Source organism: Madurella fahalii (genome assembly GCF_045866475.1).
Source record: "Madurella fahalii IFM 68171 DNA, scaffold_2, whole genome shotgun sequence".
Classification (NCBI taxonomy): Eukaryota; Fungi; Ascomycota; class Sordariomycetes; order Sordariales; genus Madurella; species Madurella fahalii.
Window position 1 is genome coordinate 5,141,366 of NW_027263972.1, and position 14,211 is coordinate 5,155,576.

Consider the following 14,211-nt stretch of genomic DNA (forward strand, 5'->3'; position numbering starts at 1 on the left):
TTGGGGGTAGGTTGGGCGCGGCTCCGTGGAATGATTCATAGAAGGCTTCATGTACAAGTATAATTTGCTTCAGGTCAGGTTGGCGGCGGATCTTTCTATTTGCGGCCAAGATGCGAAATATTACTAGGCAATGTCGGGGCGGTCCTTTGGCACTCTGGCAAAGACGATAGCAATAGGGACGGTAGACCAAAAGTTTTTTCAGCATTCTGACGACACTCACGCCCGCTTGAGGAGATAGACTCAGGCGTTATTCCCCAGATCGTCGGGAACAAGCTTTCTGAGGCTGGACCCTTGCCCCTGACCCCCAAGGTGGATCGCCGCTGGTTCCGGGACGCTAATCCGTTTCCACTTCTCAGGTTGCTCTTCCAGCGTAGCCATTACGTGAGACCGCCTTTGCAACCTCGGAGGTCACGGAGCATTTCGGTCGGGATCTCGGTGCGCGCGGGGGTTGCCGAGCCAATTCCTCTCGGCTATTTGTGACTCTGGAGCCGCGTACCGCCAAGACCTCACGGTTACCCCCACTGTAACCGCTGGAATTGCGACATCGGATTGGACGAGGCGCCAACGACAGGTTTAAAAAAAAAAAGCGCTGCGAGAAAAAGGTTCCTGTTTCGGTGTACCATTGGAGTCTCGGAATAGCGCTCCAGCCATCCAGGGTGTCCTCTCTCTGAATCTGCCCCAGATATCCACTCTTTCATAAGATCGTTCTCGTCTCCTCTTTCAGCTCGGCAAGCCAATCCTGTCCGGTTTGCATTGAAGAGGAGAAAGTGGTTGGCGTTGCAAAAAAAGGGCCAGAGTCACTCCTTTCCTTCACGCCACTCAGCCGCGTGACAGAACTTGGGATTCTTTTTTTTTTTTTTTCTCGGACTTATTGACGGCGGCGTTGCGCAACAAAATTGTTAAATTCGACTACCGGGTGACTCAACCTTGCGCCAACCGTCGCGACCCACCCCCGTTCATTGCGGCAACGGTGCTGACCGTGGCTTCATCGGCGCCGAGATTCGTTTGCAGCATTGGTAATACAGGTGCGCGCAATTGGCAGTGGCGGCAGTAACCATGTCAAAAGTCGCAACCGTAAAGGAAGCGGTCAGAGAGACGCTTGTCGGCTCGAAGGAGCCCGCACAGCTCTCGGCGCAGACCAAGGCACGATTCAACCGCCATGCGATCAAGGACGCCGAGACTGGTGAGCTCTACCTCGGCGCTGAGCAGTTTATCGACGCCATTGCGCCCGCGCACGAAGACTATGTAAGTCGCACGAACGGCTCATCATCCATGTCCCCTGGATGTACCAAAGACGCTGACTCGCATACCTTACGCGCAGCACAAGATCAAGCGGGAACAGTACTCGATCCTGTTCAGCGTCGCCGACCGAGCAAACAAGGGCAAGGTGACTCTGGCCGACTGGGCCTACTTTGAGAACCTCCTGAACAAGCCCGATGCCGAGTACGAGATCGCATTCCGCCTCTTCGACGTCGACCGCCTCGGCACCGTCAAGTATGAGGACGTTCGTCGGCTCTACGAGCTCAACAAGGGGCCTGACAGCATCCCGTTCAACTGGGATTGTGAGTGGGCCAAGTTATACATTGGGAGCAAGACCAAGAGACACAGCATGGACTACCAGCAATTCTCGCAGATGCTGCGTGGTCTGCAGGGCGAGCGGGTCCGGCAGGCCTTCCAGTACTTCGACACGGACGGTGATGGTTTCATCGAGCCCGACGAGTTTGAGCGCATTATCAAGGAGACGTCCAAGCACAAGCTGTCGGACCACCTGCTCGAAAATCTGCACACGCTGTGCAACATTGCTCAGGGCAGCAAGGTGTCGTATGCCAATGTCAGGGCGTTCCAGAACATGATCAAGGAGATTGATCTGGTCGAGTTAATAGTCCGGCGTGCATGCGCCAAGAGCTCCGACGGGAAGATCACGAGAAGCGAGTTCCTCAACCAGGCCGCCAAGATCACCCGCTTCTCCCTCTTCACACCCATGGAGGCAGACATCTTGTTCCACTTTGCCAGCCTCGACGAGCCGTCCGGCCGTCTGGGCCTCAAGGACTTCGCCAAGGTGCTCGATCCCTCGTGGAGGAAACGCGGCGAGGGCGCTGACGGGCGCCCTCCCGCTGAGGCCAAACCCAAGGGCGCTCAGTTTCTTGCGCAGGCCCTCGAATCGGGCTACAACTTTGCTCTCGGCAGCATCGCAGGCGCCTTTGGCGCCTTCATGGTGTATCCGATCGATCTCGTCAAGACCAGGATGCAAAACCAGAGAGGCGCGAACCCCGGCCAGCGGCTGTACAACAACTCGATCGACTGCTTTAGGAAGGTGATTCGCAACGAGGGCTTCAGGGGGCTTTACTCGGGCGTCCTCCCGCAGCTGGTGGGCGTCGCGCCCGAAAAGGCCATCAAGCTCACGGTGAATGACTTGGTCCGTGGATGGTTCACGGATAAGCAGGGCAAGATCTGGTGGGGCCACGAGCTGATCGCCGGTGGTGCCGCGGGTGGTTGCCAGGTCGTATGTCTACCCCTCCTGGGTGTGTGCGAATGGTGCGAATGTGAATGATGCTGATTTTCTTGGTCCTTTGTCTGCAGGTCTTCACCAATCCCCTCGAAATCGTCAAGATTCGCCTCCAGGTCCAAGGCGAAGTCGCCAAGAGCGTCGAAGGCGCGCCGAAGCGCTCGGCCATCTGGATCGTCCGCAACCTCGGCCTGGTCGGTCTGTACAAGGGTGCATCGGCGTGCCTGCTGCGTGACGTGCCCTTCTCAGCCATCTACTTCCCGACGTACTCGCACCTGAAGAGGGATGTTTTTGGCGAGTCGCCGACAAACAAGCTGGGCGTCCTGCAGCTGCTGACGGCCGGCGCCATTGCCGGCATGCCGGCAGCCTACCTCACGACGCCGTGCGACGTCATCAAGACCCGTCTGCAGGTCGAGGCGCGTAAGGGCGACACGACGTACACGGGCCTGCGGCACGCCGCCAAAACTATCTGGAAGGAAGAGGGCTTCCGGGCCTTCTTCAAGGGCGGCCCGGCCCGCATCTTCCGGTCGTCGCCGCAGTTCGGCTTCACGCTCGCCGCGTATGAGCTGCTCCAGAACGTGCTCCCGTTTCCGGGCAGGCCGTCCGAGGCCAAGATGGCGGCGGGGATGGCCGAGGCCATGTCGACCCTCAAGGAGAAGGCGGTCGATACCCCGTTCTACCGGTCCCGCAACGCGCTCAAGATCCTGCTCGACTTGGACGAGAACTTTGGGAGGGTGCCGCTGGGTCCCGGTCAGGCAGGTTGGAAATCGCTGCCTGGCTGGATGGGAGGAGGTGTGAGGACAGCGTAGGGTTGATATAGAGGGGGGTGGGTGGGATGGCTGGGTAGAGTCGCATTAAGTTTCGGTCGGTCGGACGAGCGGGCTTTCGGCAGTGGAGTTCGGTTGGGGCGGCCTGGACCGGCAATGGCGAGCGGGACGGACGGACGGACTGACGCCGAGCTCTGCAATCTGCCCGCACCCGCGCTCGCATGAAAAGCGCCCCGTCTCGATTTAGCCCGTGCCAATGCAACGACCCCATTGTTCGTCAACTTGGGGGTTCCACAAGGTCGGGGAAGGGGTCGCATACACCTTAATTGCATCTGCATCGGCATCGGGCGATCGAGTGGGGGGGAGGTGAAGGTGAGCAGGGCCCCGGACAGAGCCGTTTTCCAGGTACAAAGACCAATTTGCATTGCATGCGCATCGCATCACAGCGGCAGCAGGCGTTTACGGGATAATAAAGGGGGCGGCGATTTCCAATTTTCTTTCCTTTCTGTCCAATATTTTTCTGGCTTGTCGTTCTTGGTGATTCCTTGGTATTTGCGATGAAAAAGGACGTTAATGAGTGTTTTTTATTTGAAGTGGATTGTAGACGAGGTGTTTCGTGTACCTACGGGGTGCGTCTTTGTTCGGCTTGCCGAGACAGGTCTGGGATAGAATGGCCATAGACGATACACCCAGAGACAGATACAGCCCAGGCAGCTAGAGGATAGATGGTGGTAGATGCAATGCCATACTCTGCAGTACATTCAGTCGTGGGGCGAATTTGTGCCGGCCTAGTGCAACTTTTGACAAGTACAACAATGCTTTTTGTCCAGAAATTGTTGATATCTCCACCACTTCCATTCACTTTTTAATCCAGCTCGCAGGATCGTCGATTGGTAGACAAAACGATTAAGTCGTTCCGAATCGCGAATGCGTCACCGATTTCCAGATACATTCCCTCCTGTAACGTTCCCTTTCCTTCCCTTTCCTTCCCTTTCCTTCCCTTTCCATCCCTTTCCAGAAACATCCCTCCACAGCTCTCTTCATCATGCGCCTTCATTATCCTCGCTCAGGGGTAGTAGACCCCAACGCCAGGTAAACAACACCAGCTGCCCGCCACCAGACTCCCACAACTGATCACCTCGCTCGATCCTCAAACAAACACGAATCAAAAGAGAGCCGATGCTGCAGTCCGTCTTCAGCTGCGCGACCAAGAATCCCTCAAACCCCTCCCCCCCTCCTTCCCTCCACTCAACTCAATTCAACTCAACTCAACACAACTTAACTCAACTCACCTCCATCCAACCAACCGCTTCCCCTCGGCGTCGTCCACGGGCACGTACTCCTCGCCCACCCTCTCCCCCTCGCGCGACTTCATCATCCCGGCCAGCCAGGACACGTAGCGCTCGAACCCGTACACCATCTCCTCGACGCGCACGTGGCGCACCCCGCGGACCTGCTCGAACGGCCGGAGCACGTCGGCGCCGACGCCGAAGAGGAACCCGCTTGTCCCGCGCCACAGGTCGAGCGTGATGGTCTCGGCGTGGGAGAATGTGGCGGGGATATCCAGGGGTTGCGGGGCTGGCGGTTCGGGTGACGGTGACGGTGACGGTGAGGATCGGGAGTCGGAGTCGGATTGCGGAGACCTGGATTGCGAGTGCGGGTGCGAGGGGGGTGGGGATGGGGATGGGGATGGGGGTAAGCCTTGCCGCTGGGCAGCCGCCGGCGGGTCCATGCGCAGGCGGAGGTGCCATCGGCGGATGAGGGCCGCGAGACGCGGGGTGGTGACGGGCGGGTAGACGACCCAGGGCATGAAGATCGTCGGGAGGTTGAATTTGGTCAGGGTGAAGGTGTTGTGCGTGTACAGCAGGGGCGTGGCTTCGGCGTTGACTTGGGAGTTGACGCGGAGGATCTGCGGGTAGAGTTTGGCGGCTGGGTGGGCGGTTGGGCAGGAGGCGGCCAGGGAGCACCGGTACGTGGTTGGGTGGTCTTTTCTCGACGGGGGAGGCGGGAGGGTGAGGAGGTGTTTGTAGATCTCCAGGCGGAGTTCGAGGGGGAGGGTGAGGAAGGTGGGTGGGTGCTCGCGAGGCATGTTGTTACTTTTATTTTATATATATATATATATATTTGGTTGGCGGTTGGTGGTTGGCGGTTGGTGGTTGGCGGTTAGCCGTCTTGACGACGCACTTGGACCGAGTGAGTCGTGGAATGAAATGTGAGTTTGGGTTTGAGAGAGATTTGCGACCGGGGGTGAGATGATGAATGATAAGAGGAACTGAGAGCCGAGAAACCAAGGGATCGAGCAACTGTTGACTTGAGCAAAGTCAATGATTTAATATCGCAACCAGCAACTCATTCAGGTTAGCGCTCGGCATCGCTCAGAAGCGGTGAGATATTCAGGGGTCTCTCGTTCTGCAATTGTTTTTCCCAAATTCATCCAAGCATCGCAGTGACGTAGTTCGAATCGGGAAAGAGAAGTGTCGCCAGTTGTTTGGTTCCCCGCCTCGTCTGGGGAGGAGAAGCGGAGCGCCAGCGAACAAAGCGGCGGTTTCCCGCACGCAATCCCCCTTGCTTATCAACTGCATCCATGTCTTCCGACGGTCGCCGGCCGGGCCCCGGCATGGACGCGATTTGTCTCCCACACGGAGCCGGGGACGGAAAGGCCAGACATTGGACTGGTCGGAATCGCGACAGGGATGCGGCTGCCGGGGCCTGCTGACCTGGTTTCTGGCACCGCATGACCCACTCTGACAGGACCTACGTACCTGGGGCTAGCCCGTTGCAGCATAGCGACCCGGCCTGGCACGCGCTCCGCATCTCGGTCTTGCGCACTTTGTGCAGCGCACCGTCGGATTCCGCTCGAATGCTCGTTCCTCAGCGCATTCCGAGCATCGAAAAATGGGCTTCCTCGAGTTCTTGTCGTCCCTGTTCGGCATCACGTATTTTGTTGCGTGGTCGGTGAGCTTCTACCCGCAGTCGATGCTCAACTTCCGCCGGCGGTCCACGTCCGGGACGACGGTCGACTTCCCCTTGATCAATTGCCTGGGTAGGTAGCCGAGGGGTATTGACGCCGTGGATACTGACGGCGGGCAGGTTTCCTTGCCTATCTGGTGTCCAACGCAGCCTTCTACTACTCGCCCCTGATCCGTGCCCAGTATGCCGCGCGCTACAAGGGCCTGACACCGACGGTGCAATTCAACGACATCACCTTTGCCGCCCACGGCCTGGTGCTTTCTGTCGTCACCACCAGCCAGTACTTCTTTCCCCGCGCCTGGGGTTTCACTCCCAGCATCGGCAACAAGCCCAGCCGCTTCATCTTGGGCATCTTCTTTGGCTGCATAGTAGGCGTTGTCGTGGTCATCTTTGTGGTGCTCGGCTCGCCGGAGCGTGACAGCACCCACCTTGCCGTGAGCTCTTGGGTGTGGCTGGATGCCATCTACGCCATCTCGTACGTCAAGCTCCTTGTGACGCTCATCAAATATACGCCCCAAGTTATTGTCAACTACCGCAACCGTTCGACCAGGGGGTGGAGCATCTTGCAGATCTTGCTCGACTTCTCGGGCGGCATCCTGAGCATCGCCCAACAGGCCGTCGACAGCTACATGCAGCACGACTGGTCTGGCATCACGGGCAACCCAGTAAAGTTTGCGCTAGGCAACGTCTCAATCATCTACGACTTAATCTTCATGACGCAGCACTATGTGCTCTACCGCGGCGCCGACGGGAAGCCAGAAGAGGGCGACTCGCTCCTTGGGAGCGACGAGGAGCGGCGGATCGATTGATGGGCACGGCATGAGGCCGCGCCTACCCTCTTCTGCCGCTTCCATGTTCGCCTCAAATAAAATTTAAAAAAAAAAAAAAGAGAGAGAGGGAGAAAATAGCAGTAGCAGCCTCAGAAAAAACTCGTCCCTCCTGCCTCGAGTGTGCGCCGTTCGAGCCTTCGTCATCCACAAACTCTGCAACCACATATCTGACACTCGTCTCTTGAGCCGCTTACATCCAAAAAACTCGGATCATCATACAATAACTCTTCCTTTCTCAGCCTCCTTACTGGTGACGCAATGTCGAGTTGGCCAAGGTCATTTCCCCAACCGGCAGCGAAGGAATTTCTGCATTGCATCGACGAGAACAACAACAACGCAGATGTCTTCACAATAGACGACTCTGAATGGCCTGATGCTGATGACGTTATTTCCAACCTGCCGCTGCACATCGTTCACGTCCACGCCGTGGCCATTCACCGCGGCGAGATCTATCCGAGAGAAAAAGGCGAGCAGCCGGAATGGATGCCCAGTGACTCGGACGAGGATCCGTGCAGGATCCTTGGCCATGAATTCTCTGGCGTCGTAGTATCAACCTCGCCGCGCTCACCTTTGAACCCTGGGACCGAGGTCTAGTACGCCCTCGCCCTTGCTTTCTCCGTTGACGCAGCAACAGCTGACGCCGAAATGAACAGCGGCAGGACAAGCTTTCTGCGTTGCGGTTGTGCCCGCACATACGCAGTAGCAACGTTCTACGAGCTCGCCGCCAAGCCAAAGGCATGGGATTGGGCCGAATGTGCTGCAACGCCTATGGGCGGCCTGATCGCATTCCAAGCGCTTTTTAGCTTCCCGCTCCTCGTAGAGCCAACCTTGGAAGAGTGGGGCCTCGGGGCCAGAACGAAGGGGTACAATTTGACGACTTGTCTGCTCATCACGGGTGCTGCCAGCCCTGCTGGTATTCTGGCCGTCCAGCTCGCCAAGCTCGCCGGCGTCCGCAGGATCATCGGCATATGCAGCGCCGAGCACATACCTTTGGTCCGCCGAATGGGCGCCAACGTAGCGCTCGACTGGGCCACGGAGGGTAGTCTGAAGGGGTGGGAAAGCACGGGCGGAGGGCAGTTTACCGTCGTCGTCGACTTCATGGGCGGACCGATATTGACCCGTGCATGGAGCCTTGTCCGCGAGGGGGGAAAGATCCTCAGCGTTGCCGACGATATTGCGGCAGCCAGGCCCGCTAGAGTCAGCAGCAACGTCCAGCACTACAACTTTGTTCTATCGAATTGCCCAAAACAACTCGCTACGATTGCTTGGCTCGCAGATGCCGGGTTGTTGAGACCCGTCTTGGAACCAGACGCAATCTATGACTTTTCCAGGGCCGTGACTGCGATGGAATCGCTGCGGGAGCACCCCCGTGGTCAGGTGGTGCTGAGACTGAACTCGATGGTCTCGACGGAGAAACTGACGGTCTCTAACTCGCCCATTAACGTGCTAAGTGTCTACGGCCGGAAATGGGACGATCCCAACGACTTCGACGAAGGACTGGTCAAGTTAAGCAGAGGGGAGGACGGAGCCGAGGAGTACAACTAGGGATTTTGGATGAACAACGTGGCTTCCGAAGCGGAACGTGCCGCGAACGCCTCCCCATCAAGGATCGGGTGTGAGCCAGAACCCCCTGCAGATCGACCGCTTAAGCTCGGGATCAATCAACGCTATGTCACATGAAGAATAACCTTGGTATATATGACCTTTGCTGGATGAAGCGATGCAGCTGGCCAAAGTTTTGCCGGAAATGATGGAGGCTGGCGCCGTTTGGCACGGTTGATGACTAGGCTCGGATGTGGAGAACAGCGTATCGGTTTCTATGTTTTATTAAAACAGAAATACCGATATTCATTTGGCTTTTCGCAAAGACCTCGGTCGACTCTCAACGGTGCCCAGAATGATTGCTGCTTGGCTTCCCCCCCGTCCAACTCGGCCTCCGTTAGTCTAGCCCGCTCGTCTTAGCAATTCGAAACAGTCAATGCATCGGTGACGTGCCTGTGGGCGAACAATCTTGCCAGACGCACAGCGTTCCATGCAATTTCTGCATGTAGGGAGACTGGGGCGTGGTGGAAACCGCAACATGTGCTTGGTGTGTGCGGTAACACGTATAGCAGTTGCCCTGATCAGGTCGGCTTTTGTCTACACACTGTTGCAGTCGTCTATTTGTCTATTACTTTTGCTGCGAAGGAATAATTGCGTTTCTCGGTATGCTGAAGCGACGGGAATTGTAGTCAGAGCTCTACAGACACCCCTGAGAAGCCAGCTAACCCGACAGAGCCAGGGCCGTCCGTTTTACTTTGTTCTCTTAGCATGGGCCGAAAGATGGCGTCAAAACTCGGCTGACATTTTCGTCATTGCAGGCGGCGCGCAGAACACATGTGATGGCTAGCCGAAGCAAGACGGACAGCGTGGACGATGAGGCGAAATGTAATCTTCAGAGGAAAACCCCCAATGAACAGCTTGCCCGGTCCAAATTGTATACAGGAACAGCAAACACACATCCTCTCAGCTCCGAATAGGCACCAACATTGTCTAGCCACCTTTTTCCTGATCTTAGCATGTGTCACCTCGCCACCTTTCGCTACGGCTGCGGCCACTGGACGCTGTTCCAGCTTCACTGCGACAAGGGCCAGGATCAGCTCTGTGAGAAGGCACAGACCGAGATGGTTGCTCGCTACTGGTCAAAGTTGCAATGCCTGGACTGCTTCAAACGGACGTGGTGAGTATTAACCAGTGCTTGTCGATCTGCTGAGCTTCTCTTCCCATCTCCATGCCCTCTGCCCCTTATCTCTTACCCCTTTTCCATTTCCACGCTCTACCTACCTCTCCCTTGTCACGCGCTTTCCTTCCTTCCTCCTCCTTCTCCTCCTCCTCCTCCTCCTCCTCCCCCTCCCCCTCCCCCTCCTCGTCTTCCTCCTCCTCCTCCTCCTCCTCACCAGCCTCAGTGCAAAGCCTCCCCATCCCCCCCCATTTCCCCCAATCACGAACGATAACAATAACAGTAACATTAGAATACTAACCCTAGAAACCGGTAAAAACCGGAAAGGGAATCCCAAATCGACACCCGCCTCGCCTCCACAGACGACGCACTCGCCTGCCTGGCCCGGCGAGTCGCCGCGGGGACGCTGCCCCCCGAGGTCTGCGCGTCCGTCGCGCGCAACATGGCGCTGCGCGACCGGCGGCTCGAGCGCGAGGCGTGCGCCCTGCGCGACCGGCGGCTCGGTGAGATCGACGTTGCGCGGCGCTGGGCGGGCAGGCGCGCGAGGGCGTTCTTCTTCCGGAAGAGGAGGGAGAGAGAGGGCAGGGGTGGGCGTTTGGGGAAAGGGAGGCTGAGGGGGTTGGGCAGTGGGAGTGGGAGGACCAAGGTCCCCCCGGGGGAGGTTGTTAAGCGGGGTCATCCGGGAAAGGGGAACGTGAAGATGGCGGGACAGCGCTGATATTACTACCAGCTGCGCTGGGGTGGAGGTGGAGGTGGTAAAGTTGTGAGAAGGGATGGATCTATGGGGGAGGCGGAGGGTATGTTAATTAAAGGCACGGAAATCTGGGTAAAGTGGGAATGTAATGGACATGGAAGCTGAGCTATTGTTCGGAGAGCAGGGTTAGACGGGTTGGAAGAGGAGATGAAAGAAGGGGGTTAGCGGTGATGAGGAGTGAAGGAGGTGTCAGGGAGGAACTGCAATCCTCTAGGCAATGAGCTGCTTCATTGATCCGCCTATTACTCCAGGATTGTCCCCGAAAGTGTCGCCAGAGTATATTTCTCTTTTTTGGGGGTGGCCTAGCACTGCTCTGCTTCGGTTAACAGACGACGGCAGAGCATCAGTCCGTCTAAGTCGCCTTCCACTCTGCAAGCACAACCAGTACTGGAGGACCGTCGCAAACGTAAACAAAGTATGTGGGCAACAGCTCAATTCTCAACCGAGGCAATATATATCCACTCGGAATGATCCCAACGAGCGACCAGCCAGCCCTTCATCATAATTAACCCCCGTGAGTCCTGGATGATCACATATGTCAAAAGAACAAAAACAAAAACCAACGCCCACGAGACCGGCGAAGCAATAGCGTAGCAGCATTGTTGCCCGCCCGACATCTCAGTCCGACACGCCGTCCCAGCGATGGCGTAGCAGCACTGTCGCTGTCGAAGATGTAAAGTCAATCACACGGGAAACCTTTCGGACAGGGCGACAGCGTATCAAAACACGGATGGGGTATCATCAAAGCCAAAAGCAAACCCGCCCGCCTCCCATTTTCCCACGTGTACCCATCCCCCGTAATGAATCCAGACCAGCCAGACCGGGAGGCAATAGCGTAAAAGCATTGTTGCAACTTCCGGTCTGAAGCCCTCAAAGAGGGGGTTTTCCAAATAACGCCATTTCCATGGTTCCCAGCGATGGCGCAACGGCACTGTCGCTGTCGAGGGTATCCAGCCTCGTTATCGTTTGTTGTGTTGTCGGTTGGTTGATTGATCGAGGGAGCTTCTTGGTTGCCTTTCCTCGGATGAAAGGACCTTGGTTAACCCCGGATCTGGATATTACCGATCTTTTTTTCTTTCTTTTTCTTTCTTTTTTTAGTCTTCTCCTTTGTGTGTTCCGAAATGATTGCGAAAGTTGCGAACAAGTGAATGTCGTGAAGCGAAGTTGTATGGAAGCGCAATTCCCACCTCCGAATTACACCCCGGGGACTGGCGATGATAGTTGACCTTCAGCAACCTCGACCACTATCCCTTTTGTCCATATCCCCCAGGCATTCGATCCTAAGACCGATTGCTGCCCCACAGCCGCCCAAACCCGCGCTGGTGAATTTCCCGGCGAGCAGCGCCATCCTGATACTCGTCGGTCGAGTCAGCCGCCGAGCTGCCGCTGCTGGAAATCTTGCGGCTCGGTTCGTTCCCAAAGATACGGAGCAGGGCGGTCATGACAACGCTGCTGGTGATGCTCATACAGAGGATCCCAATCATGGTGAAGTTGCTCCGTCGGTACTGGTACGGTCCGGCGACTGCGTCCTCTGGCCAGCCCGTGTACAAAGCGTACGTGGTGGTGATGCTACCGAGGTTCCCGAGACCCGACACCAGCGCGGAAGCGGTGGCGACACCGACCTCGCGGTGGCGACGCTGGAATATCTCGCTCGTCCACGTCATACAGATGGGAACGGTAGGCCCAAGCCCGAAGCCGACTAACAGCAGGCCGCCGTATCTTGCCCACGGATTGGATAGCGCGAACGTGACGGTGAGGAGCCCGGCGATTTGGATGCACACCGCGGCGGAGAAGAAGAGGGCGCGGTAGCGATGGAACCTGTCGGAAATAGGGGTGACCAGGAGGATTGCACAAAAGTCCATCTGCTGTGGTCAGTATCCGACCGTCGTGCGCAGGACAAAGAACTTACCATCCAAATGGGCGCAAATAACAAACTAATCTGCACGCCAGTAAACTCGGGGTTGATCGCCGAGATGATCACGTTCCCGTACAGCTGGGTCCCGATCCCCACGCCCACAACCCCAAAGTACATCAGCGTCAGGGGCCACAGCCGCCAGTCCGTCAACACCTGCCACAGATCCCTCAGGTTCCACGGCCGCGCATGATAAACCCTCCGCAAGTCATGATAATGCACAACCGCATCCTCATCCTTCAGGGCCTCCGGACTGGCAGGCAGCCACCGTCCCCACCACCCCCTGACCCTCTTCTCGCCCGGGGCAAGCGGCCTATCAGGCAACCACCAGAGTAACGCGATTCCCAGCACCACCCCTAGCAGCCCATACACCAGAAACATCCACCTAAACCCCACCAGCCCTCCCAACCCATCCATCTGCTGAAACCCCGCCGACACCAACCCCACCACGGCCGCCGAGACCTGCGACGCGGTGAAGTACATGCCAATCCTCTTCCCGGTCCTGCTCGGCGGATAAAACAGGGTCAGGTAGTACGCCATACCGGGCCACATGCCGGCCGTGACGACGCCGAGCAGGAAGCGGAGAAGCTTGACGCTCCACGCGTCGTGGACGGCGGCGAAGCAGGTGCCCACGACGCCGACAGCGGTCACGATGCGCGCCATCCAGACGCGTGGCGAGAGCCGGCTCATGATCAGGTTCGAGGGCAGGTCGAAGACGACGTACGAGACGTAGAAGAGGGCCAGGGCCGTGGACGTGTCGCGCGCCGAGAGGCCCAGCACCGTCGCCAGGTCGTGGCCCGCGGCGCGGTTCATGGTCTGCGCGATGCCGATGTTGGAGCGGATCGCCGAGGCGAGGAAGTAGAGCGCCCAAAAAGCCGGGATGATGCGGAGATCGAGTTTTCTGTGTTTGTGTGTGAGTGGGTGGGTGGGTGGGTGAGTGAGACGGACTGGGGTGAAAAGAAAGGGGGGGGGAGGAAGGTATGAATTTATTACCGGTAGACTTGCTCGACTCGCTCAACGGAATAATCTTGGATGGGCATGGCGGATGCTGGTTTACTAGACTGTTCTTCTTGACTCTGGGTTCCGTGTCGAGCTACTGCGCTGGTAGGGGCAAGAATCCCTGTCTCACCAGCGACTGTCAAGACTTTGGCGTCGCCGTCGCCGGCTTCAACTGGACCCGGATCGTGAGCCATACTGGAACTAAGAAGCAATGGAGGCGCGTGCTAATAGTCTTTTCTGGCTACGAGTTTCCCGCTCGGGTGAGTACGCTGATGAGACGGTCTTATGTTATCGTGCGATGTGTGAGAGCGACACTTGGGAAGGGAAGGTGCAGATATTAATATGCATTCAATAGGGAGAAATTGTGGGCCGAGGTCGGAGTGGTTTAGCGCGGTTGAAGGGTTGTTGAGTGCCCGGGTTAAGCTTGGCCAAGATGCAGAAAGATAGGAATCGGAACGGGAAACGAAACGCGGAGATGGGTTAAAAAAGAAAAAGAAAAAAAGAAATATAAACAAAAGAAAGAAAGAAATAAAGAAAAGAAAGAAACTGATTTTTGATTGAGTTGGGAAATCTCAGCTCAGAGAGACTGCATGTTTTCCCGACCCCTGAGAGAGCAAGCGGGTTATTTTTTATCTGTTGGCTCGAGCCTATCTCAACAACGCTGCTCAGTCAAAGAGAATGATCATCGGAATATCCGTGCATTGCATCGTATACTAGCCCCATGTAAAGCCGGATCCACTTCACCACATTGAAA

The 14,211-nt window shown here is 56.9% G+C and overlaps 5 protein-coding genes across 5 annotated transcripts; 3 read left to right on the plus strand and 2 right to left on the minus strand.

The window, feature by feature from the left end:
* Nucleotides 1-1,056: 1,056 nt before the first annotated feature.
* Nucleotides 1,057-3,315, plus strand: AGC1 (mitochondrial aspartate-glutamate transporter agc1; the record flags this gene model as incomplete). Its single annotated transcript, XM_071059675.1, has 3 exons — nt 1,057-1,245; nt 1,322-2,503; nt 2,581-3,315. 3 exons carry the CDS (start codon nt 1,057-1,059, stop codon nt 3,313-3,315), a joined length of 2,106 nt encoding a protein of 701 aa, XP_070915776.1.
* Nucleotides 3,316-4,561: 1,246 nt separating this feature from the next.
* Nucleotides 4,562-5,362, minus strand: MFIFM68171_04256 (2EXR domain-containing protein; the record flags this gene model as incomplete). Its single annotated transcript, XM_071059676.1, has 2 exons — nt 4,562-4,916; nt 4,980-5,362. The coding sequence occupies 2 exons, from the start codon at nt 5,360-5,362 to the stop codon at nt 4,562-4,564; spliced, it is 738 nt and encodes a 245-aa protein (XP_070915777.1).
* Nucleotides 5,363-6,168: 806 nt separating this feature from the next.
* On the plus strand, nt 6,169-7,052 carry MFIFM68171_04257 (Lysosomal cystine transporter; the record flags this gene model as incomplete). Its single annotated transcript, XM_071059677.1, has 2 exons — nt 6,169-6,316; nt 6,364-7,052. The coding sequence occupies 2 exons, from the start codon at nt 6,169-6,171 to the stop codon at nt 7,050-7,052; spliced, it is 837 nt and encodes a 278-aa protein (XP_070915778.1).
* A 279-nt stretch (nt 7,053-7,331) lies between these two features.
* Nucleotides 7,332-8,618, plus strand: MFIFM68171_04258 (uncharacterized protein; the record flags this gene model as incomplete). The annotated part of the gene is made up of 2 exons (XM_071059678.1): nt 7,332-7,666; nt 7,727-8,618. 2 exons carry the CDS (start codon nt 7,332-7,334, stop codon nt 8,616-8,618), a joined length of 1,227 nt encoding a protein of 408 aa, XP_070915779.1.
* Nucleotides 8,619-11,826: 3,208 nt separating this feature from the next.
* MFIFM68171_04259 (Vitamin H transporter 1) lies at nt 11,827-13,651 on the minus strand (the record flags this gene model as incomplete). The annotated part of the gene is made up of 3 exons (XM_071059679.1): nt 11,827-12,408; nt 12,456-13,359; nt 13,452-13,651. The coding sequence occupies 3 exons, from the start codon at nt 13,649-13,651 to the stop codon at nt 11,827-11,829; spliced, it is 1,686 nt and encodes a 561-aa protein (XP_070915780.1).
* Between the last annotated feature and the right edge of the window lie 560 nt (nt 13,652-14,211).